Source organism: Myxine glutinosa, chromosome 11, assembly GCF_964187855.1.
Source record: "Myxine glutinosa chromosome 11, kmMyxGlut1.1, whole genome shotgun sequence".
Classification (NCBI taxonomy): Eukaryota; Metazoa; Chordata; class Myxini; order Myxiniformes; family Myxinidae; genus Myxine; species Myxine glutinosa.
In genome coordinates this window covers 104513853-104538993 of record NC_136271.1, presented here as the reverse complement: position 1 = coordinate 104538993, position 25141 = coordinate 104513853, and the positions used below count along the sequence as shown (strand labels likewise).

The 25141-nt window shown below is 44.8% G+C and overlaps 1 protein-coding gene across 7 annotated transcripts in view; it reads left to right on the top strand.

The window, feature by feature from the left end:
* The window catches only part of LOC137437049 (histone-lysine N-methyltransferase SUV39H1), a 96206-nt gene that overhangs the window by 28089 nt on the left and 42976 nt on the right, over positions 1 to 25141 (top strand). For 6 of the 7 annotated variants that reach the window (XR_010986418.2, XM_068131373.2, XM_068131371.2 and 3 more), the window contains 4 exons: positions 2738 to 2820; positions 5556 to 5661; positions 6529 to 6630; positions 18012 to 18161. Coding sequence is in view for 6 of the 7 variants with exons in the window: in XM_068131373.2 (XP_067987474.2) it covers positions 2738 to 2820; positions 5556 to 5661; positions 6529 to 6630; positions 18012 to 18161 (441 nt within the window). In the remaining variant the exon portion in view is untranslated. Of the gene's footprint in view, positions 1 to 2737; positions 2821 to 5555; positions 5662 to 6528; positions 6631 to 18011; positions 18162 to 25141 lie in introns of those variants that run through there. The other variant, XM_068131378.2, reaches the window with a different exon arrangement.

Genomic DNA, 25141 nt, shown 5'->3' with positions numbered 1-25141 from the left:
GAGAAGATTGTCATGGGGACCGCAAGGCTAACCCCCGCTCTAGTAGGGAAAATGGCCTTTAAAATGCATGTTGTTGTTGTTGTTGTCTCCGTCCATGAAATCAAAGGTGTTAAACACCTCCCGTCCGTCCTCCCCAACACAATGGAGGAGAATCGCAACTTGCACATCTTCCGACTTGCCGTCAGCCCCCGTGGCCTTCAGGTTTAACCTAAATCGTTGTTCCCAACGTTTTCATTTTCCACTTACATTTCCCTCAAGACACAGGGTGTCCAGAGGTTTAATTTGCTCTATACTGGTTAGTTTACCGCTGCCACCATGTAACATTCATGGTAATAAATAAACGAAGATGCCAGTTTGTCACGCTCTTTAATTTGTGCCCAACAATTGTTCCAGGCGAACACACACACCACGCATGCCCAGTTCAGCACTTGCCATTGGCTGCATCAATTACGTCATCAGCATACATACGATTATTAAGATATGTGACATGCCCTCCATGGACAGATGCATTTCGAGGAAAGTGCTGTCTCAACCTATTGGAGGTGTAAGGTACAGGCCTGCAAAAGGTGGAGTTATCTGCAAACTAATATAATGGATGTTCCAGTGACGAAGGTTATTGTCCTACAACATTACTTTGAGGGATATGTCCGCCTTTAATGATGGAGCAAGTAAGATAGCATTAGCAGACAGCATGGGTACCAGACAGTGTTGCACTATTGCATGTTCTGTGTCAAGATATAGCTTTGACTTCTTCCTTGAAATTAAAGCCATCCATCCACTGTTGACATAGAAAGGAGCATTATCAAGATGGAAAGAGCATAGAAAGGTAAGTAGACAGCTATCAAACAAGTTTGGAGGATTCCAGTGCAATTGCTAGGAATTTCTTCACCATGGCACGAGAAAGCTCACATGTTGCGATGAGTTTCCATCGAGTTTTCATTTTAAAAGCAACGGGTCTCAGCCACAGAAACTGCTTCGGTGAATTAATAAACCAAAGGATGGAAAGAAACTGCTTTGGTGACCTAATATGGTTATAGTAATAACTAATATGTATGGGCTAATATGGTGAACTAATATGGTTATAATAATAACTAATATGTATGGACTAATATGGTGAACTAATATGGAATTCAATGGAGTTGACTAATATGGTATGGAATTGACTAATATTATGACAAATATGAATTGACTAATAATTGACTAATTGAATTGACAATAACATGGAATTGAATAATACTAGGGCATGCCCGTACTATATCTATATCTAAAATTATATCCCCCCCCCTCTATTTACATGAAATGGTTTGGTCCAAAGCGAACGGCTTGCGAGTGGTGACAATCCCCCCCCTCTATTTACATGCAATGGTTTGGTCCAAAGCGAACGGCTTCCGGAGTTTGGTAAAGAAATCGCCATCGCGTGCACAAACGCGCAGGAAAGCGAATGAATCGCAAATTCGTTTTTATTAGTTGTAAAACATAGTTTAACGCCAACATAGTTTGCAAACGTGAAATAAATGAATACGCTCTCAAATGTGCCATCCGAGGCAGAGTGTGCCCGCCACGTTCGGCACACGCGATCGTTCGCTGCTCTCTGATTGGTTGAATCGTTTTTTGGACATAGCTCGGTAAGTAATTGTCCGATTAATATGAAACCTTGAAAAGGCACATCCTCGGGTCCCCAGCAATATACCTGGCAAGTTAAAAGTATATCGGACCCGTGGTTGTCGAGAAACAGCGGTCACAGACAAACGTACAGACGTACAGACAGACAGACAGAGATTACTGGAATTATAGATAGATGAACTAATAATATATATGTAACTAATATACAACAACAACAGACATTTTAAGGCCATTTTCCCTGCTAGAGCGGGGGTTAGCCTTGCGGTCCCCATGACAATCTTCTCCATCCAATACATCCATCCATATTCTCACCGCTCCATCCATCCATTTTCCATCCAATCTTCCATCCAATCCATCCATCTTCTCCATCTCCATCTAATATGGTGAACTAATAACTAATATGGTGTATCGATGAGGATGGGGGAGAGGTCGAAGACTAAGAGACAGATTTGGGACTTTGGCCTATTTCTTTACAATGACAGAGCTAAGTCAGTCTGCCTTAGAAAGAGCCGTGTCTATAACACCACCATTATTAAAGGAACAGATGAGCCATGCATCATTGATGCACCACCTGACACCACAATTTTGTCTATGGTTTGACATGAAAGATCTGGCATCATTTTGAGCTCACAACAGAGGATTGAATCCCAGATAGCAAGTTTTGCGGAGAAACTGCAGGTTGTTATTGGTGGGGTTTTCTTGATGGGATGAAAAGAAAAGCTGCTTTCTGGAAATTGCCTCACTGCATGTACTATTGCACCAGGAAGGGGATGTTGGACAGGAGAGTTGGAGGCACAAAAGTTTGGTGTTAAGCAGTTGTGCTAAACACACAAAAATGTTGTTGCAGGAAAACATCATTCAGCCTCGTGTGTCATTGTTCGTGTGACTGTTCTGGCTTGGGTCAGAAGGTGATGTAAGAAGGAAGGCAGACTAATTAAAGGATTTAGGTTATTGTCAATCGCCCACAGTCTTGCATCCTGCTGTGCAAATATCTTTCTGACAATTTTGTTTTTCTACTTTGAAATTGTAATGCTATTTTCAATGATTTCTCTGATGGAATGATGTGTCCCCTGAATATGAAGCATGGTATTTACGTGTACCATCCCTTGTGCAGGTAACATGACACAGAGCCAACGTTTGGAAGCCATGGAACGTTTAAAGCATTTCAAGTGCCGTGTGCTCATTTCCACAGACCTGGTGAGGGATACAACGGAGAACAGAGAATTGAACAATACAAAGGCTCGCCAGGGTATATGGGCTAGAGTTTATCTGAGAACCAGTGCGGACTCACTCACCCACTGACACAAAGTACCATTACAATAGGTTTTTCTCTTCCTTCGGAGCATGCACAGTTAATAAGTCACCCAATAAATTTCCACATCCATATTTTATAACATCGTCAAAAACGTCAGTAATGGCTCATGTACAGTCACGTGAAAAAGTAAGTACACCCCATGTAAAGTTTTGACTTTTTCAACATATTTCAACATACAGCTATTTGATCTTCATTTCAACAATATTGATAGATAACGGTGATATAATATAACAAATATCATGAAACATTTACATTTTGTAGTCCATTGTATAATTCAAATAAAAATAAATGCAAATTTCGCATGTGGAAAAAGTAAGTACACCCCTACATTTATCACTACTTCAAATACCTAAAATTAGAATCAGGTGCACCAGCACCAGATGCAAATGATTAGAGCATCGTTAGAGAGGATCTTGAAGGAACCTGTCTTATTTAAACCTCAGACATTTAGTTTGGTTTGCTCTTGTTGATGAAGTGTGTGGCGTCACCATGCCTCGATCAAAAGAGCTCTCTGAGGCCTTCAGAAAGAAGGTTATAGATGCCTACGAATCTGGGAAGGGATTTAAAAAGATCTCCAAACAATTTGAAATCAATCATTCGACTGCCCGGAAGATCATCTACAAGTGGAGAAGATTCCAAACAACTGCCAACTTGTTCAAGCCAGGCCGCCCAAGCAACTTCAGCCCGAGAGCAGACCGCAAGATGCTGAAAGAAGTCTAGAAGAACCCCAGAATGTCATCACGGGACCTACAGGTAGCTCTTGCCACTGTTGATGTCAAAGTGCACGAGTCTACCATGAGAAAGAGGCTGCACAAATTTGGAGGTGTGCCAGGAGGAAACCTTTGCTGTCCAGAAACAACATCGGGGCAAGACTAAAGTTTGCCAATGAACACCAAGGCAAAGACCAGCACTTCTGGAACAATGTGCTCTGGACAGATGAGTCAAAGGTAGAGCTATTTGGCCACAGTCCCAGAAGACATGTTTGGCGAAAACCAAAGACAGCATTTGACCACAAGAAGCTGATACAAACTGTAAAGCATGGTGGTGGAAATATTATGGTTTGGGGCAGCTTTGCTGCATCAGGGCCTGGGCAGCTCACCATCATAGAATCCACTATGAATTCTTCATTGTACCAGAGGGTGCTTGAGGATAATGTGAGGCCATCTGTCGGAAAGTTGAAGCTCAACCGAAGGTGGACCTTGCAATATGACAATGATCCTAAACATACCAGTAAATCCACCAAGGAATGGCTGAATAGAAAGAAATGGAGGGTTCTGGAATGGCCAAGTCAAAGCCCGGATCTAAATCCCATCAAGATGTTGTGGGGGGATTTGAAACGAGCTGTGCATGCAAGAAATCCCTCAAACATCGCACAGCTGAAAGAATTCTGCATGGAGGAGTGGGCAAAAATTTCTCCCAGTCGTTGTCAGAGACTGGTAGACAGTTACAAGAAACGCCTACTTGAGGTTGTTTGTGCCAAAGGGGGCAATACCACCTATTAGAGCCAAGGGTGTACTTACTTTTTCCACATGCGAAATTTGCATTTATGTTTATTTACATTATACAATGGGCTATAAAATGTAAATGTTTCATGATATTTGTTATATTATATCACCTTTATCTATCAATATTGTTGAAATGAAGATCAAATAGCTGTATGTTGAAATATGTTGAAAAAGTCAACTTTACATGGGGTGTACTTACTTTTTCACGTGACTGTATATAGTAAAAGTTAACCTGTCTAATCATAATGTTTATTAATTAATTTATGTGAACAAGCAGGATACCCTTCACACAACGACGAGTAGAGATGAGGAGTGAAGATAAGAAAAGTATGCTTCTTGACAACAACAGGTGGATGCACAGACAGACACAGTGAAGAGATTACACAAATTATAAAACACAGAATTAATCATCCCAAACTTGGACACGAGGCACATTCGAGGTATAAATTGATTTGTGGTTAAATTAGATGTAATTTAACAATTGTACAGGTAGATTTATATGTACAAATGGTGTGGTTAGGCTGGCAAACACAGACACATGCGCTCATGCAGACACACGCACGCACGCACACACGCACACACACACACACACACACACACATTCAGATATGCACATGCACACATATGGACACGCAGTCTCACACACAGACTCGCACATGCACGCACACACATGTGTGCGTGCATGTGCATGTCTCACACACAGACTCACACACACACAGACTCGCACACACACAGACATGCACACGCACATTGCACAGACTGATTCTAATACCCTTTCACATCCCTTCACGAATGGGTGAAGCTACCAAGTCTTTATAAAGGCAAGAGTCAATCTGCATCAGCGGAAAAATATGAACTATGTGTTTTCTTAACAAATGTTGAGACAGGTATGTTGATAGCCATGGAAATGAAGGTGAAGCGACATTTTCTGCAAGTGTCTTTCTCAAAACAAGAGAGATAGACAAAGAGCTCTTTCTTAATTTGAAGAAGAGGAGTTCACACCCAAAATATTGCTTGACCTTTTCTCTTTTCCTTTTGTGAGGTATAGACCATGTATATGTAAATGAAGCCTCAGTAAAAGGGAAATTAAAAAAGTTATATTTTTGTGACAGATGTCCAGAGGGATTGATGCAGACAAGGTGAACCTGGTCGTGAACATGGAGGTGCCCAAGGACTGGGAGACATACTTGCACCGCGTGGGCCGTGCTGGACGCTTTGGTAGTTTTCATTTTTGTTTTTTCTGAAATGCTAAGTTTTCAAAATTACGAGTGTATTAACTATGGGGATATTTATTTTCATTCATATAGTCACGGTTCTCGGTGCTCGGGTGTTTTTTAGTCATATAACACAATAAGGGGGTTTATTGTTGTCATATGCGATTGAGTCATATAATATTGTTAATATTGTTACACCTGTCTGTTTTTCTCTGTTTTTTAGTCTGTGAACAGGATATCTCAAAAAGTTGTGGACCTATTTGGTCGAAATTTAGTGGAGAGGTTGGGTACGTGGCAATGACAAAATGATTAGATTTTGATGACGATCCGGATCTGGATCCGATAATTTTTTAAGTGATTCTTCACCATTGAGTGATGGGGCAAAAACGATACATAGCACAATATCTCAAACGATGTTGATGGATTCGGACGAAACTCGGTGGAAAGGTTGCGTGTGTGACGAGGACAAATATATTTGATTTTATTGAAGATCTGGATACGAGGTATTTTAAAGTTTTAAAAGTGATTCTTCACCATTGAGTGATCAGGCCAAAAATGATATATAGCATGACATGTAAAATAGTTGTGAACGACATGACAAAACGAGGTGGACGAGTTGGTTTGGTGACAAGAACAAGCGATTCGATTTTGGTTCAGGTCCGGATCCAGATCTGGCCTATCTGTGAGATACAAACTGTTTTGCCTGGTGGCGGTAAGTGCTTTACCGGGTGGTGCCGTTCTACTTTTCTTATGTAATCATTTAATCTTACATTGTCATATAATATTGATTCCATGAAATAGTTTGCCTGCTTGTTCTAGTTTCTCAGTGGTCTGCAGTGTCTTTATTTTGATGTTCTGTCCATGTTGTCAGGGACATATGGACTAGCAGTGACCTTTTGCAGCCAGGGTGAGGAGGAGAGTCAATTGAAAAGTATTTCCACCAGATGTGGTCTGCTGCTGCGGGCCTTGCCAGGTTTGTACACTCGGCAACGGTTGCTGGAGTGAGATGTGCATGGAAGCAGTTTCGGGAACTGAGTGGCATGCTGATGAGGAGGGGAGTGTCGTTGAAGCTGAAGGGAAAGGTGTATGCTGCATGTGTGAGAAGTGTTATGATTTATGGGAGCGAGACATGGGTAATGAACGTAGAGCAGCAACGAAGGCTGGAAAGGGTGGAAATGCGAATGGTTCGGTGGATGTGCGGAGTATCGTTGAGAGAGAGGAAGACAAATGATGAATTGCGAAAGATGATGGGAATAGAGCCTGTGATGGATGCTGTGAAGAGGAACAGGTTGAGATGGTTTGGTCATGTGTTGAGGAAGGATGAAAGTGACTGGTTGAGAAGAGTGATGGAAATGAATGTGGAAGGAAGTAGAGGACGGGGAAGACCGAGAAAGACTTGGCTGAAGATGGTGGAAGAAGAAAGGCGGGCAAGGGGGTTAACAAGGGGAGATGCAGAAAATAGGGCAAAATGGAGAAGATTGTCATGGGGACCGCAAGGCTAACCCCCACTCTAGCAGGGAAAATGGCCTTAAAATGCATGTTGTTGTATTGGTGTTTGGCTACCTAAAAGAGTGGCAAGACACCACTGTGTTTTTCAGTTAGCCTCGTACCTGGAATGTCTAAAAAATGTGATGGATGTCTGGGATCCACAGCAAAACACCTTTTTGTCAGCCATTCTCCAAGATGGCAGTCTATTTGTAACATATCAGAAAGTTGACTAATTTTTAATTGGTTGATCTGAGGCGTATGAAACCAAATCATATTTGGTGAGTATGGAATTTGGCATATTGCAATGCATATTATATCAAAATTGGTTTACTAAAACTCAAGGTAATTGAGTGTAAATAAGTCAGAAATGGCCAAAATGTTGCCTCAATAACCCTATTTCGTCTCTAACTTTTAATTGGTTGATCTGAGGCATATGCATCCTCCTCTTCTTCTTTCGTATGTAGCACAGGACTGGAGGTAGCATCATTGGTTGAAGGCACGGTTGTGACGTGCCGCTGATGTAGTGCCCCTATTACCACTATACTGGTACTCATTTTGCCGACCTCCGAAGGATAACAGGCTGAGTCAATCCCACCTGGTGTTAATTCAACGCCCAACCAAAATTCAAATTCAAGACCCTCGGACCCCAAGCCAGCCACCCTAACCGTTAAGCCAACATCAGGCTTATGCAACCAATGACGAAATGTGGTCAGCATGGAATTTGGCATATGACATGCATGCTATAAGTTATAAACAATAGTTAGCTAGAACTCAAGATAATTGAGAAAATAGGTTCGAAATAGCCAACATAAATAGTCCTTAAAACCAACATTTATCTCTGGTATCAGTTGTATAAAGAAATATATTCCTAAGCCGTACAACAACAACATGCATTTTAAGGCCATTTTCCCTGCTAGAGCGGAGGTTAGCCTTGCGGGCCCCATGACAATCTTCTCCATCTTGCCCTATGTTCTGCATCTCCCCTTGTAAACCCCCTTGCCCGCATTTCTTCTTCCACCACCTTTAGCCAAGTCTTTCTCGGTCTTCCCCGTCCTCTACTTCCTTCTACATTCATTTCCATCACTCTTCTCAACCATCTTTAAACCTGAATAATCTCATTTCTGATCATTCAGCCATAATCATTATCAGAAAAATCATGTTCATCCTGCTGAAGGTCTTCATCATCAACTTCCATGTTGGAGCATGTGGGCAACTTGCATGCTGCTGTGCATTTCATTGATGATGCAATTGCAGTAAGATGACCGGCAAGATCGAGCACACTTGCATGACATCATATATGGAACGACTTCTGGAGCTGGAGAACCTGTCATCCACTTGACATGTGGGCTGCCGACTCTGCTTGCTGTTCATTCATGTCCTTTGATTTGGTTGGGGATTTCTAGACAGTTTGTCAAACTCCTTCACCAGATGGCAGCCTGATCGTTTGCTTGACGTGTGTCTTGAAGAAGTGTATCTTCAAATGGTGGAAGTTGTCCAGACTCAATTTCTCCTCCTCTGCTGCGGAACATTTGGTATCGCAGCTCATTGATTTCATTCACTTTGTTGTTGCGGCAGTAAAGCTGACAGGTGAATTCTTGAATGATGTTGAAAACTTCATTTGGAATGTCTCAGTTGGTACCAAGTGCAGTGAATGCTTCTCTAAACTTCTGATCATGTGAGATAATTTTCAAGGCTTTCAAATTACTCTGCCTTGCAAAGGCACTGACAGTATCACATCCTGTCCATGGATGAAGTCCTAGTAAGGCCATACATATATAATGTCCCAGTGCTGCAGCCACTTTTGTGATGTCGCCAAATTGAAAATTTGGTTTGATGTCTTATGAAGATTTTGCTGTTGATATATCCGCTCAGTCCGAGGCAAATTATGAAGACATCAGTGTCTTCTGTGACACAAATCAATGCTGGGTAGCTTTCTGCAGCATATTTGGCATGCAGCAGAAGGCACATATCGACCTCTTCTTCATTGGACTGTCAAACCATCAATTTCTTGCCAACCTCCTTGTGCAAGCTCCAAGCACTTCTTTTTTTTTTGGATACAGGATCGAGGCTCATTTATCTAACGTTTATCACAAAAATGAAAGACCTAACATTTATCACATAAAAAAAAATCAAACAGACACAAAAAACATGTATGGGTAGAGGAAGACAAGATGGGGAGAGAAGGGGAAGCACCCAAACACAACATTTGAGAGCAGGGACATCGGGAGATCTGTGGGAGGGCTTGGGGGGAGGAGACGTGGGAAGGGGGGGAGGGGTGGGAGAAGTATAAAACACAAGGACACTGCAAGGGCTTCCAGGAAGGAAGTTGGTATTTCAAAAAAGTGAATCTGGGGTGGAATTAGCAGGGATAGAAAAGATCAAGATTTTGGATGGGGGAAGATAAGAGATGGTGGTGAACAGCTGTTTTAAAGACCTGGAGGGAGGAGTGGGATTGAAGAGAGTGAGGGAGTTTGTCCCAGAGGCGGGAGAAAAGAGGAATGAAGGAGTGAAGGTGAGCAGAGAGTCTTGATTTTGGCAGTTTAACCATAAGAGGGTTGCAGGCAGATCTTGTGTGACCTGCAGGAATATTTGGGGGACAGAGCCCACAGAGCCCAGAGAGAGCTGGGGGAGCAAGGCCGGAGAGGAGTCGGTAGAAGACAGAAAGCCCACCAACCTGCCTGCGGTGAGTGAATGAAAGGCCCTCGGAGTTATCTTCATCGCGGGAGATTCCAATGATTCTGAAAGCTTTGGTTTCAACAGCGTGAAGCCGAGCTAGGTGTGAGGCAGGAGCACCGGCCCAGAGGGGAGAACAGTATTCCATTGAGCTGTGGATGAAAGCCTTGTATGTGGTGAGGAGCTCAGGTGTGCCAAGGAAGGACTTCGCACAATGGAGGATGCCCAGTCAGCGACTGGCTTTGGAGGCCAGATTTGAAATGTGGTTTTCCCAGGAAAGATCATTGCAGATAGTGAGACCCAAAAGCTTGAGTGACAGAATTTCTTGGAGAGGATTATTCAGAAAGTGGATGGGAGGGTTGTCCATGTGGTGAAACGAAACGATTCACCAGGAAAACTCATATCGTGAGCTTTTATTCACTTGAATGCAACTCATCTACAAAGAAAACACAAAAGCTAATAAGCAAGCATCCCAGAGCACCTTCATTAACATTACGCCATTACAGGGATATAAGCAAATATATAAAGCACGTCCTTTAGCAATCTTACCAACTTGAAGGCACAGAACAGCTGAATGAAACCCCCTTACGCACAGACGGTATATAAATCCTTCCCCGCGCGGTGGACACAGGAATAGCATCATAAGAAGTGCACGCATGTAATGAAGGCCATTACTCAGATGGAACTAATGATTCACGACAGTCCAGTCGATCTTTTCGGAGAGACATAGTAAGAGTGTGAGATTTGTCAGGATTGAAAGACATGTTCCACTTGTTTGACCAGTCTGTGATTTTGTCCAGGTCCACAGAGAGTGAGGAGGCTGCAGACTGCCGATCTGAGGGATGAGGAATGGAGCGGCAGAGAGTGGAGTCATCAGCAAAGAGATAGAGAGGATTTTCAAGAGAGTCAGAGAGATCATTGATGAAGACCAGAAAAAGCACAGGGCCCAGAACACTGCCTTGGGGAACTCCAGCCTGAACAGGAAGGGGAGATGAGAGAAACCCATTCAGGGCCACACGTTGACTACGACTAGAGAGGAAGTCCGCAAGCCATGCGTGGAGATTTCCATGGATACCATAGGAGGAGAGTTTGGTGAGCAGAACGGGGTGCCAGACCGTATCGAAGGCACGTGATGCAGTGCATTCAGAAAGTATTCAGACCCCTTCCCTTTTTTCACATTTTGTTATGTTGCAGCCTTATGATGAAATCGTTTAAATTCATTTTTTCCCTCATCAATCTACACTCAATACCCCAAAATGACAAAGAGAAAACAGGATTTTAGAAAATTTTGCAAATTTATTAAAAAGAAAAAACTGAAATATCACATTGACATAAGTATTCATACCCTTTGCTGTGACACTCGAAATTTAGGTCAGGTACCTCCCATTTCTCTTTATCATCTTTGAGATGTTTCCACACCTTGATTGGAGTCCACCTGTGGTAAATTCAATTGATTGGACATGATTTGGAAAGGCACACACCTGTCTATATAAGGTCTCACAGCCGAAGGTGGGTTTTCACGGGACACGCGAACGGTTCGCGAAGGATGCGAATGTCGAAAAAATGGCAAAGTCCAACATTCGTATTTTAGGCTCCAAAAGTTCGCCAAACATGCGCGGGGGTTCGGAAGCGTCGTCAATTGTTCGCAGGAGTCGTTTTTTGTTCGGCGGGAATTTCAAACATTTTTGAAATTTGAAAAATCAAATTGATTTGATTTTTGAAAAATCAAACTTTTTTGAAATAACCCATTTTGGGTTATTTCAAACTTTTTTGAAATTCCCGCCGAACAAAAAACGACTCCTGCGAACAATTGACGACGCTTCCGAACCCCCGCGCATGTTTGGCGAACTTTTGGAGCCTAAAATACGAATGTTGACTTTGCCATTTTTTCGACATTCGCATCCTTCGCGAACCGTTCGCGTGTCCCGTGAAAACCCACCTTAACGATGCATATCAGCAAAAACCAAAGCCATGAGGTCGAAGGAACTGCCTGCAGAGCTCAGAGACAGGATTTTGTCGAGGCACAGATCTGGGGAAGCCTACAAAAAAATTTATTCTGCATTCTGCAGATTCAAAAACCCTGGTGTTGGGCTAGCGGCTAGGGGTGCCGGCTTAGGATCCTAGGATCCTGGGTTCGAATCCCGGTCGATCGCTGAATTAACGCCAGGGGGGTTGACTCAGCCTGTCATCCTTCCGAGGTCGGCTAATTGAGTACCAGTTCACTGGTAATTCCCTGTTTGTCGTTAAAGGCGGCAAAAAGGGTTGGCGTCAGGAAGGGCATCCGGCCGTAAAACATTGCTTCAAAAAGGGGACCAAAAAACAACAACAACCATGGTTCCCGAAAAAGGCCAACCCCCGCTTTGCGGGGAAAAATGGCCTCTAAAGGTGGTTATTTTTTTTTTATATTGAAGGTTCCCAAGAGCACAGTGGCCTCCATAATTCTTAAATGGAAGAAGTTTGGAACAACGAGGACTCTTCCTCGACCTGGCCGCCCGGCCAAACTGAGCAATCGGGGGAGAAGGGCCTTGGTAATAGAGGTGACCAAGAGCCCGATGGTCACTCTGGCTGAGCTCCAGAGATCCTGTGTGGAGATGGGAGAAACTTCCAGAAGGACAACCATCACTGCAACACTCCACCGATCTGGGCTTTATGGTAGAGTGGCCAGACGGAAGCCAAACAGTTCAATCTTGGTTTCATCAGACCACAGAATCTTGTTTATCACAGTCAGAGTTTTTTCGGTGCTTTTTTGCAAACTCCAAGCGGGCTTTCATGTGTCTTTCACTGAGGAGAGGCTTCCGTCTGGCCACTCTGCCATAAAGCCCAGATCGGTGGAGTGTTTCAGTGATGGCTGTTTTTCTGGAAGTTTCTCCCATCTCTACACAGGATTTCTGGAGCCCAGCCAGAGTGACCATCGGGGTCTTGGTCACCTCTCTTACCAAGGCCCTTCTCCTCCGATTGCTCAGTTTGGCCGGGCGGCCAGCTCTAGGAAGAGTCCTGGTTGTTCCAAACTTCTTCCATTTAAGAATTATGGAGGCCACTGTGCTCTTGGGAACCTTCAATGCAGTAGAATTTTTTTTGTTGGCTTCCCCATATCTGTGCCTCGACACAATCCTGTCTCTGAGCTCTGCAGGCAGTTCCTTCGACCTCATGGCTTGGTTTTTGCTCTGATATGCATTGTCAGCTGTGAGACCTTATATAGACAGGTGTGTGCCTTTCCAAACCATGTCCAATCAATTGAATTTACCACAGGTGGACTCCAATCAAGGTGTAGAAACATCTCAAAGATGATCAAGAGAAATGGGAGGCACCTGAGCTAAATTTCAAGTGTCATAGCAAAGGGTCTGAATACTTATGTCAATGTGATATTTCAGTTTTTTCTTTTTAATAAATTTGCAAAACTTTCTAAAATCCTGTTTTCTCTTTGTCATTTTGGGTTATTGAGTGTAGATTGATGAGGGAAAAAATGAATTTAAACGATTTCAGCATAAGGCTGCAACATAACAAAATGTGAAAAAAGTGAAGGGGTCTGAATACTTTCTGAATGCACTGTATGTCAAGGGAGACGGGTCTAATTTCCTGTTTGGTATTAATTAAGGACCTCCATCCATTGTTGAGACAGCAGAAGCAGCATGTCCAGAGTAGAGTGACCTGGTCTGAAACCAAATTTATGATCAGAGATCAAGCCATTGGAGAAGAGGAAAGATTTGATATCCAAAGCAATGATGGATTCCATGACTTTGCTGATGATTGGGAGAAGGCCGATTGCTCTTTAGTTGCAAGGATCTGTGTTTGCACCTTTTTGTGTCAAGCAGTGATGTTGGCTGATTTCCAAGCTGATGGCAAATGACCTTGAGCAAAAGAGAGGGCAAAGAGAACAGAGAGAGGGTGTGAAAGATCGGCAGAGCAGGATTTTAGGACCCTTGGGCTGATGCCGTCTGGTCCAGTTGCAGAATCATAGTCGAGGATTGACAGAAACTTCCCCACCTTGTCAGGAGAGAAGGACACAGAGTCCAGGGGCAGCTGGCTATGACTGGTTACGCTAGGTACAGAGAGGGATGGGTTTGGGACACAAAGATAGAGCTGTCGGAGAGAAAGCTCAATATGAGAGAGCAGAGTGAAGGAGGGAAAACCGAAAGAGGTAAGCTTGGATAACAGACCCTGATGCCAAACTCTGTCAAAGGCTTTTGAGATATTAAGGCTTGCAGCAAAGGATTCCCCAAAGTTTCTCAGAGAAGAGGCCCAGACATTTGTAATGTAAGAAAGGATATCATCAGTAGATCTTGCCTTACAAAAGCCATATTGATGGTCAGATAGAAGACTGTGAGATTCAAGATGCTTGAGGAAATGGGAATTGAGAAGACATTCAAAGACTTTGAAAATAGTAGAGGTCAGAGCAATAAGTTGGTATTTGGAAGGGTTTGAATGATCACCCTTCTTTAAAATAGGCTGTACTGAGGCACGTTTCCAGGAAAGAAGAAAATTTTGGGGTTTTAACCAAAAGGAGCAAGCACGGGTGGCAAGTTCTGAAGCACACTCCTTCAAGACACGAGGAGGAATGCCATTGCTTGTGTCCAGAGAGAGGAGTACTTTTGTGACTGCATGAAAAGAGATTATAGGGAGGGGAATGGGATTGGTAAGGGGTGCATCAGAGGGAGATGGAATGTTAGAGTCAACCAACCAGTGTGGAATTAGAGGAGAAAAGAGAACCAAAAAAAGTTGCTTTATCAGACAGCAGGGACAGTGATAGTATCATCGGAATGGAAAAGCGAAAGAGAGGTAGAGCGACACAAGTTGTTGGAGATACTTTTAGCTAAAGACCAGAAAGATCTATTAGTGGTAGAAGATGAGTGTCACATTTCTTTTGGATAAAGGAATGCTTTGCCTCATGAATAACATGTTTGCAATGATTTTTAGCAGAGATGAAAGCTGAATGCGAGTCAGAGGAAGAAGAGTTTTTCCACGTCCTATATGCTGCATCCCTTGCACGAATGGCTGCAGAGCAGGAATTATTGAACCAAGAGTTGGTACGAGAGTCCCTGTATGTCTTGTCCCTATGTCACCCAAATGCTGCAAGTGGACCTCTGTCATGCTGCAAAACATCCAGGTAAGAGAGGAACATGTTAATATTCCTCTTCGTGATTTGTTTGTCAAAGCAGCATCATGGGTTGCATGACTGATGTTGTGAAGAGGCTTCTACACAACATCAATGGTCATACAGGTTCGGGAGATCTTCAGCCTTATTGCGTTGGAGCCATTCTTCAAAGCCTATCCAGGCTAACCTCATCAGAGCTTCAAAAGTCAGTTTATGAATACGGACAGTTTGGTTGTACTGCTTTCCATCCAGAACTTTGCTGATGGACCCTTTGACAATGACTCTTGCTTCCACAGCCATGTCACGAAGTCCAGCCTCACCAAACATCTAGCCAATTGTAGACATCAAATTGCAGATTGTGGGGAAGTTGCCCATCATCAGAACAATGTTTCCAAATTTCTCTGGGTATCTCCATGCAACTTCTGTTGCTTTTGCAAACAATGCCTGATGAAAGACCACTGCAATGTTTTCAAGGTGCAAAGATGATTCGATGGACCTGGATTGATGCAATATTTCCTGCATGGTTGAAATTTCTGTAAGGCTGAAGTTTAAACTCTTCTGTTCGTCCATGAGCCACCTCCACAGCTAACCTTTTTGCTCTTAATTAACTCGAGTATCATATGCCTCATATCAACCAATTAAAAGTTACAGCCAACTGTCTGAGATACAGTACATGGAAGTTGATGATTAAGACCTTAAGCAGGCCAAACATTATTTTTCTGATAATGATGAATGAATGAATGATCGTTTTAAAGCCATTTTTCCCCGCTAGGGCGGGGGTTAGCCTTGCGGGCCCCATGACAATCATGGTTCCCTGTTTTCTGATAATGATGACTGATCACAAATGCGTTTATTCAGGTGAAATTTTTTTTATTTAATACTTTTATGAAATAATTACTTAAGTGGACCTCTGTCCACTACATATTTACGGATGTTATTATTTTCTTTGAAAATATTAGCTTTACTGTACAGATTAGGAATATATTGCTTCATACAATGCTTCATACATCTTTAGCCCTGGTGTTGGGCTAGCGGCTAGGGTGCCGGCTTAGGATCCTAGGATCCTGGGTTCGAATCCCGGTCGATCGCTGAATTAACGCCAGGGGGGTTGACTCAGCCTGTCATCCTTCCGAGGTCGGCTAATTGAGTACCAGTTCACTGGTAATTCCCTGTTTGTCGTTAAAGGCGGCAAAAAGGGTTGGCGTCAGGAAGGGCATCCGGCCGTAAAACATTGCTTCAAAAAGGGGACCGAAAAAAAAACAACAACAACCACGGTTCCCGAAAAAGGCCAACCCCCGCTTTGCGGGGAAAAATGGCCTCTAAAGGTGGTTATTTTTTTTTATATACAAATGATAGCTGAGATAAAAGTTGGTTTTCAGGATAATTTTGGTTGGCCATTTTGAACCTATCTTCTCAATTATCTTGAGTTCTGCTAACTATTGTGTATATAGCATGCATTGTCATATGCCAAATTCCTTACTGAACACATTTTGTCAGAGGTTGCATATGCCTCAGATCAACCAATTAAAAGTTGGAGATAAAATTAGGCTTTCGAAGCAACCTCATCTTGAGTTTTAGTGAACCATTGTATGCATTGTTGTATGCCAAATTCCATACTAAACAAATGATTTGGTTGCATATACCTCAAAACAAATAAGTTGCCATCTTGGAAAATGGCCCCCAAGAAGGTGTCTAGCTGTGGATACTAAAAAACACAGTGGTTTTGCCACTCTTTTTGGTCGTCAAATCTGGTCTGGCTCATAGACTATGATAGATAAGAGGTATTTTTCGAATTACGATGGAATACTAGTTTTTCTCAAGGCTAGAATTGTTCCATCATTTATATTTCCACCAACACAGTGGCACAAAAAAAAACTCAACTCTAGCGAGCAACTAACACTCAGAACATCAACACACCTCTTTCTCCACAGTGGTAAACATGCTGTTCCCAACTTTTAGTTGGGAAAATCCAGTATATGTTCTCAAGAAACTGTTGTAGAAGTGAGTACGCTAAATAGAATGTCCACACCTCAAGAACAATGCCAAGATTGAATTCAAAGGAGAAACCTCACTCGAGTATAAAAAGGTTACTATACAGTTAAACAGTACTTTGCCGGCGTACTCAAACAGGACTCCAAATGACATATCGAGCAAGTCTTCTGCCAATTCGGTCTGTATTTTGTCTTTTATAGTATTTTGTTGAGGCAAAGAAATTCCTCTGGGTTTTGGAGTGTCGGCTTGAGCAATGAGGGTTTGATCAAGGGGTCAGAGATTTAGATAGGCAAGCGTAAAAGCCATCTGGTTTCTCTTTCAGCATAAACCCCAAAGATAAGAATTCCAATTGTCTGGAAGGTGCATTTCAGGTTTTAACATCGTTGCACAAACAATTATTTCTTTTAAATATATCTACTCACATCACATAATTTCTATAATTCATAATGCAGATTACTCAAGGAGTTATCACTAAATATATGTTTATCCACTTTATTAGCATTCCATATTATAAAGATTATACAATACTACTGTGCATCACAATTGGTATTACAAAACGACACTTGCTTTCCTGCAATGAGAAGAGTGCGAACAGGTTAGAACTGAATGCAAGTGATAACTCACTTGCTTGAATAAAAGAGGGACATTTAAACTCAGAAGTCCATGTGGACTTCTACAAAACCTACAAGAGAGCTTAAACGTCGAGAAATGAAAAGTGCATAGACTTTTTTGTTTACATCGTCGAGGCTCATGGAAGAGCTAATACTAGTACACTGAATGGATCAGGGCATAACAGGATGCAAAAGGAACAGTGGAGAGAGGGGATTACCACCAACAGCAGAGTAGAAGGCCAAGATAGAAGGAGACTTGGGCAAGCAAATGGTATGGGGAGTAAATGGGAGGCAGGAGAGGATGCATGCAGTGGATAATATGGATACAGAAGTAAACTCCAAGGAGGGAAAACTGGAAATTTGGATGGGGGTTGGAATTGTGATGGGGGTGGGGGGAGGGGGGGCGGGATAGAATTAAAGTTTCCAATTTGCCACAATGATGTGACTTTTCTGCATTATCTACAAGTGTGATGCTATATTGTATATCTTCATTTGCAGATCCATTATCTGTGGAGGTAATGGCTGATGTGCTGAGCACGCAGGAAGTGGATGATGTTCTGCCTTCTTCTGGTGCTGCTCGGGCTATTGAAAAAACACAGCCTTCAAAGCAGAGCCCATCTGCTACACACAGGATAAACGATGCTGCAGGTAAAAAAGCCAGGATCGGACAATCCGCTCTGCAGACTGTCCCCCGAGGCTGCCTTCCGTCCAATACTGATCGCTGCACGTCACCAAATATACAGGCACCCCCGTTGTATGGCAGAAATAAAAGCAGAAAGGTCATAAAAGCATCGCCGAAAAAAGAATTGGCAGATAAAGAAGTTGGTGTGCTGCAGACAGAGCACCAGAAACAAGGATTGGATGTGAGGCAACTTCAGGTGGTTGAACCAAAGCAACTGCCTAACAACCGTCATGTTTTTGTAAAAGGAGGATTAGGGAAGAATAATGAGAGCATTCTCAAAGGAGATAGTGACAAAATTCCATTGCAAATTCCTTTGTTTTCGTCTTTCAAAAACGACCTTGAACTACGCAGCATCCCTTTTGAAGAGCTTGAAAATGATTACCACAACTTTTTGCAGGATGAAACACAAGCTCTAGCATTTAGCTTGGAAGACTTCCCACATACGGCTCAAATTTCTGAATCTTCTATTGATACAGAATCATCTGAAGAGTCGAGCAGTGTAACGGAGGAAGAAGTATTATTTGCAGATGCTGCAGGCCTATCTGAGAGGGAGATGTTGAGCAACATTTCTACTGCTGATGTAGTTGAAATGGGCAAAGCAGTCAGTGACTGTGTGTGTGATGCACAGGACGCTCAATCTGGGGACAGACTGGAAAGTGCGAGTCCAGGAAGTACAACTGTTACATCGGATTATCATTGGAAAACGCGTGTTCATTCCAAGTCATTTCAAGGAATGAAAATGGCTTCAAAATTGCATCAAAATTTGCCACTTGGTGGAGGCAGAGATTCCTTCCCGACTTGGCATCCATGTGGTACACATGCTCACCGGAGACGCTCTGCACAGTGCGACACTGCGAACGACCGAATGTGGCATTCTCACACATCCCTCCATGAAAACTGGTACAATGCCTGGGCTCGAGCTTCTCTTGCGAGCTCTGTTTATCTGTGGGAGCTCCAAAAGTGATGTTTTTTTCTTCCTTTGTTTTCATGAAAAACGTTAATTATTTTTGGTAAATATTTTAATAAAGTTAAATTGTGTACATTCTCTGAGTAATCAGGTTTACTTGCAGTTTTACACCTTGTGACTGATGATGGTTTATAAGAGGAAAATAAATGCACATAATGCATCTCCAAACTCTCTGCTTATGACATCTAAGGCCAACTCCACACTTTTCTTACTGACTTCCTTCATTCTCATAGCCAACAGGTCTCTCAACGGGATCCTTTCATCTGCACCCTCTCTCAACGCCAGTGTTCTGGGCCCAGTCCTATTCCTGATCTTAATCAATGTCTCTCTGGCTCTGGAAAATACTCTTTATGTATTTGCTCATGGCAGCAACCTCTTCCCTCTATGCAGACTTTGATAGAATCACGAGCTGGTCAAACACTTGCAATATGTCTTTCAATCCTGACAAATGTCACACACTCGGTCTCTCTCTGGCAAACCCTCCCATCTACCTTCTTAACAATCCCCATGAAGACATTTAGTCACTCAAGCTTTTTTGCCTCACTGTCATCTATTATAATCTTTCTTGGTCAAAACGTATGTGTATGTTTTCCTTCAAATTCCAGTCGCCGACTGGGCATTCTATGTCATGCAAAGCCCTTTCTTGGCATGCCTGAACGCTCATCCACCTACAAGGCCTTCATCTGCAGCTTTATGGTATACTGCTCCCCGCTTTGGGCTGGAGCTGCTGCCCCACACCTTGCTCAGCTTGACGTCATGGAAGCCAAGGCCTTCAAGATCATTGGGATTTCCCACGATTTTTTTTATTTATTTTTTTTGTATACTGAATCGAGGCTCGTGAAAGAGCTAACATTGATTTCACAAACAAATCAACCAGACAAACAAAATATACAAAAAGAGGGAGTGGAAGACAAGACGGGGAGAGAAGGGGAAGCGCACAACCATAACATTTGAGAGCAGGGAGAAGTGTGGGAGGGAGAGGGCTTGGGGGCAGGAGGCGTGGGAAGGGGAGGGGGGGGGGGGGAGGTATAAAACACAAGGGGACCGAAATTAGCGGGGGTAGAAAAGATCAAGGTTTTGGATGGGGGAGGATAAGAGATGGTGGTGAACAGCTGTTTTAAAGACCTGGAGGGTGGAGTGGGATTGAAGAGAGTGAGGGAGTTTGTTCCAGAGGCGGGAGAAAAGAGGAATGAAGGAGTGAAGGTGAGCAGAAAGTCTTGATTTTGGCAGTTTAACCATAAGAGGGTTGCAGGCAGATCTTGTGCGACCTGTAGGAATATTTGGGGGACAGAGTCCAGAGAGGGCTGGGGGGGCAAGGCCAGAGAGGAGTCGGTAGAAGACGGAAAGACCACCAACCTGCCTGCGGTGAGTGAGTGAAAGGCCCTTGGAGTTAGCTTCATCGCGGGAGATTCCAATGATTCTGAACGCTTTGGTTTCAACAGCGTGAAGACGGGCTAGGTGTGAGGCAGGAGCACCAGACCAGAGGGGAGAGCAGTATTCCATAGAGCTGCAGATGAAAGCCTTGTATGTGGTGAGGAGCTCAGGTGTGCCAAGGAAGGACTTCGCACGACGGAGGATGCCCAGTCGGCGACTGGCTTTGGAGGCCAGATTTGAAATGTGGTTTTCCCAGGAAAGATCATGGCAAATAGTGAGACCCAAAAGCTTGAGTGACAGAACTTCTTGAAGAGGATTATTCAGAAAGTGGATGGGAGGGTTTTCCAGTCGGTCTTTTCGGAGAGACATCGTGAGAGTGTGAGATTTATCAGGATTGAAAGACATGTTCCATTTGTTTGCCCAGTCTGTGATTTTGTCCAGGTCTGCAGAGAGTGAGGAGGCTGCAGACTGCTGATCTGAGGGATGAGGAATGGAGCGACAGAGAGTAGAGTCGTCAGCAAAGAGATAGAGAGGATTTTCAAGAGAGTCAGAGAGATCATTGATGAAGACCAGAAAAAGCACAGGGCCCAGAACACTACCGTGGGGAACTCCAGCCTGAACAGGAAATGAATGGGGTTGGGTGATTGGCCTATCACTTTCCCATCAAAGACAGGTTGGTGGTCTCTGTCTTCTATCGCATCCTTTGTGGTCTTGCACCCTATGATGTTTTCATACTTTTACACTTCCTCCCCCACATTCTCACAAGGACTTCTAACAACCTCTTGCTGGTGAATCTCCCTCATTCGTTCCACTTTTTTCTTGCCAATGGAACCAACTTCCATATTCTCTTCAATCTCATACTTCCTTCCATGTTTTCAAGACAGCTGTTTGCCACCATCTCAGATCATCCTCCATCCAAAACCATGATCTTTTCTGCCCCCGTTAACTTCCTCTCACAGACCCCAAAGCCCACCTACTTCTAAAAGCCAGTTTTGTCTTCCTGAGAGATTGCTCCTGTATCCATTTTGTCCTGCCGTTCCCCTCATTCCTCCCCACACCTATTGTTTGTTCAAGTGTCCCTCTATTTTGTCTTTCAACTCTGCTGTTGGTGTTTCTCCCCCTCTCTCTCTCTAATGTTCCTTTTGTTCTGTTGCGTCCTGATCCGTTTAGTGTTCTACCCCATCTACAAGCCTTGACGCTATACAAAAAAGTGTTTTTGTTCAAAGTGTAACTATTTCGGCCATTTCTCTCCTTAAGACATTTGGCCTCTCTCTGCCCATCCTCTGCCCAACAAATCGAGTTGCAAAGCAAGATTTATTATTAAACCACAAAGCCAATAACAAACCTGCAATAAAGACAGAAATGTTGAACCCAATTAAACCTGGGATCTGTTCCCTTAGCAAGCAGCTTGTTATGCTTGCCAAGCCAGCCATTCTATATCAACCGCATAGCAAGCAATTCGCCAAACTGAGCAAGCGATTGAGTAAGAAAGGAGCTTTGTTATGTTCGCAAAAATGGCCGCCGTAGTCGGATTCAAAACAACAAACACTACAACCAATGAAATGCTCAGAGGTATACATACCCCTGTTGTATACTCTTAATCTATACTATAAAAGGCATTCCTGTCTGTGTCTGTCTGTGGAAAAAGTTAAATTACGTACCTTCACGCCTGAGAGACACCTTTAAACACGCACCACACAAACTTCAAAAGTGTTCTTGCAATATGCAGACTATAGTTTTTCAGCAAGTAATGCGCAATCTCTACCCACCCACAGGATGGGAACTCTGCTCGTATTATTGAAACACACATTTCATACTTAACCCCTCCTCCTCCCCAAAATACACAATGGTAGGTGCATAGATAAGCTTGGTAGGGGGCTCCTCCTTCGGACTCCCCATCTACTTATCTTTCTTTCCCTGGTCCTCGTACTCTGTAGCCGCTGATAACACAATAAATTAGTTTGGGGAAGATGTCGTACGAGCATCAAGTAAAACTGAAAATGACGGCATGGAGACCATTTTTTAGAGTTCCACGATGGGATTATTTCTATGGAGCCGCCATGTTGTTAAGCGGTGCCGACCACTCTGTTCCGTTGGAGAGCTGGCTTAAGCGCTTTGAAATCAAGCAAGCCGCTTGCTAACGGAACACACGTGCTTGCTTTATTGACTACTGTACTAACAAAAGTATCCCTTCCCAGTAATGGGAGTTTTTTTTAGTGAATCTATCATTTTAAATTTTTCATGGACTTTTAAAAGGGTTAATTGTGTTGAACCAAAAAAAATCGGTTAATGTAAAATGTTGCAGGCAGATCTTGTGCGACCTGTAGGTGTATTTGGGGGACAGAGTCTTTGTATCTTCGATACGGTCTGGCACCCCGCTCTGCTCACCAAACTCTGCTCTTTTGGTATCCATGGAAATCTCCACGCATGGTTGGCGGACTTCCTCTCTAGTCGTAGTCAATGTGTGGCCCTGAATGGGTTTCTCTCATCTCCTCTTCCTCTTCAGGCTGGAGTTCCCCAAGACAGTGTTCTGGGCCCTGTGCTTTTTCTGGTCTTCATCAATGATCTCTCTGACTCTCTTGAAAATCCTCTATCTCTTTGCTGATGACTCTACTCTCTGTCGCTCCATTCTTCATCCCTCAGATCGGCAGTCTGCAGGCTCCTCACTCTCTGCAGACCTGGACAAAATCACAGACTGGGCAAACAAGTGGAACATGTCTTTCAATCCTGACAAATCTCACACTCTTACGATGTCTCTCCGAAAAGACCGACTGGACAACCCTCCCATCCACTTTCTGAATAATCCTCTCCAAGAAGTTCTGTCACTCAAGCTTTTGGGTCTCACTATCTGCCATGATCTTTCCTGGGAAAACCACATTTCAAATCTGGCCTCCAACGCCAGTCGCCGACTGGGCATCCTCCGTCGTGCTAAGTCCTTCCTTGGCACACCTGAGCTCCTCACCACATACAAGGCTTTCATCCGCAGCTCAATGGAATACTGCTCTCTCCTCTGGGCTGGTGCTCCTGCCTCACACCTAGCTCGTCTTCACGCTGTTGAAACCAAAGCATTCAGAATCATTGGAATCTCCCGCGATGAAGCTAACTCCAAGGGCCTCTCACTCACTCACCGCAGGCAGGTTGGTAGTCTTTCCGTCTTCTACCGACCTACCGAGAGCTCTGAGGTGAACTGGGGGCCGCGGTCGGACGAGATGTCCGAGGGGGCGCCGAACCGGGCAACCCAGGTGGCGATGAACGCCTGCGCGACGTCCGCCGCCGTCGTCGCCGCCAAAGGCACGGCCTCCGGCCACGGGGTGGTGCGGTCCACCATGGTGAGGACATGGGTGAAACCCCGCGAGGGGGGCAGAGGTCCCACCAAGTCCACGAGAACGTGGTCGAACCGACGTTCGGGCACCGTAAACGGGGCCAACGGGGCCTGGGTGTGGCGGTGCACCTTCACGCGCTGGCACGCGAGGCACATCCTGGTCCAATCGCAGACGACCTTCCAGAGGCCATGCCAGATGAACTTGTCGGCGACCAGCCTCTGGGAGGCCTTCGTGCCCGGGTGGGACAGGCCGTGGATGGCGTCAAAAACCCGGTGCTGCCAGCCCACGGGCACGATGGGGCGAGGCCGCCCGAGGGAGACGTCGCACAAGAGGGCCGTGCCCGCGCTGTCGAACGGCACCTCGGTGACGCGGAGGCCCGTGACGGCGGTCCGCAAGGCCTGGATGTCGGGGTCGGTGGTCTGGTCCGCCGCCATCCGGGCATAGTCGATGCCGAGGTGGACCGCGTGGGCGACGGACCGGGAAAGGCAATCCGCCACCGGGTTGTCCTTCCCCACGACGTGCCGGATGTCCGTTGTGTACTCGGACACGGCCGAGAGGTGGCGCTGCTGCCAGGCCGACCACGGCTCGGCGACCTTGGCCATCGCGAAGAGCAGGGGCTTGTGGTCGACGAAGGCCGTGAACGAACGGCCCTCGAGCAGATGGCGAAAGTGCCTGACCGCCAGGTGAAGCCCGAGCAACTCGCGGTCGAAGGTACTGTACCGGCGTTCGTGCTGGCTGAGCTGCCGGCTGAAAAACGCCAGCGGTTGCCAAGCTCCGCGCACCCATTGCTCGTGCACCGCGCCCACCGCGTAGTCCGACGCGTCGGTGGTGAGGGCGATCGGTGCATCGAGTGCCGGGTGCGCGAGCATGGTGGCGTTAACCAGGGCGAGCTTCGCGCCCGCGAACACCGCGTCCATCTGCTCAGTCCAAACGACATCACCTTTGCCCGGCTTCCCCCAGAGGGCCTCGTGCAGGGGGTGCAGGAGCTGGGCGATGCGGGGCAGGAAACGGTGGTAAAAGTTTACCATGCCCAAGAACTCCTGGAGCCCCTTGGTCGTGCGGGGGTGCGGAAACCCCTTGACCGCCTCCACCTTCGCTGGTAAGGGGATGGCCCCGTGCCTGGTGACACGGTGCCCCAAAAAGTCGATCTTGGCGACGCCGAACCGGCACTTGGCGGGGTTCACGATCATGCCATGCTGGCCCAGGCGTTCGAAGAGCGTGCGGAGGTGGCGGAGGTGCTCTTCCCGGGACGCGCTTGCGACGAGGATGTCGTCCAGGTAGA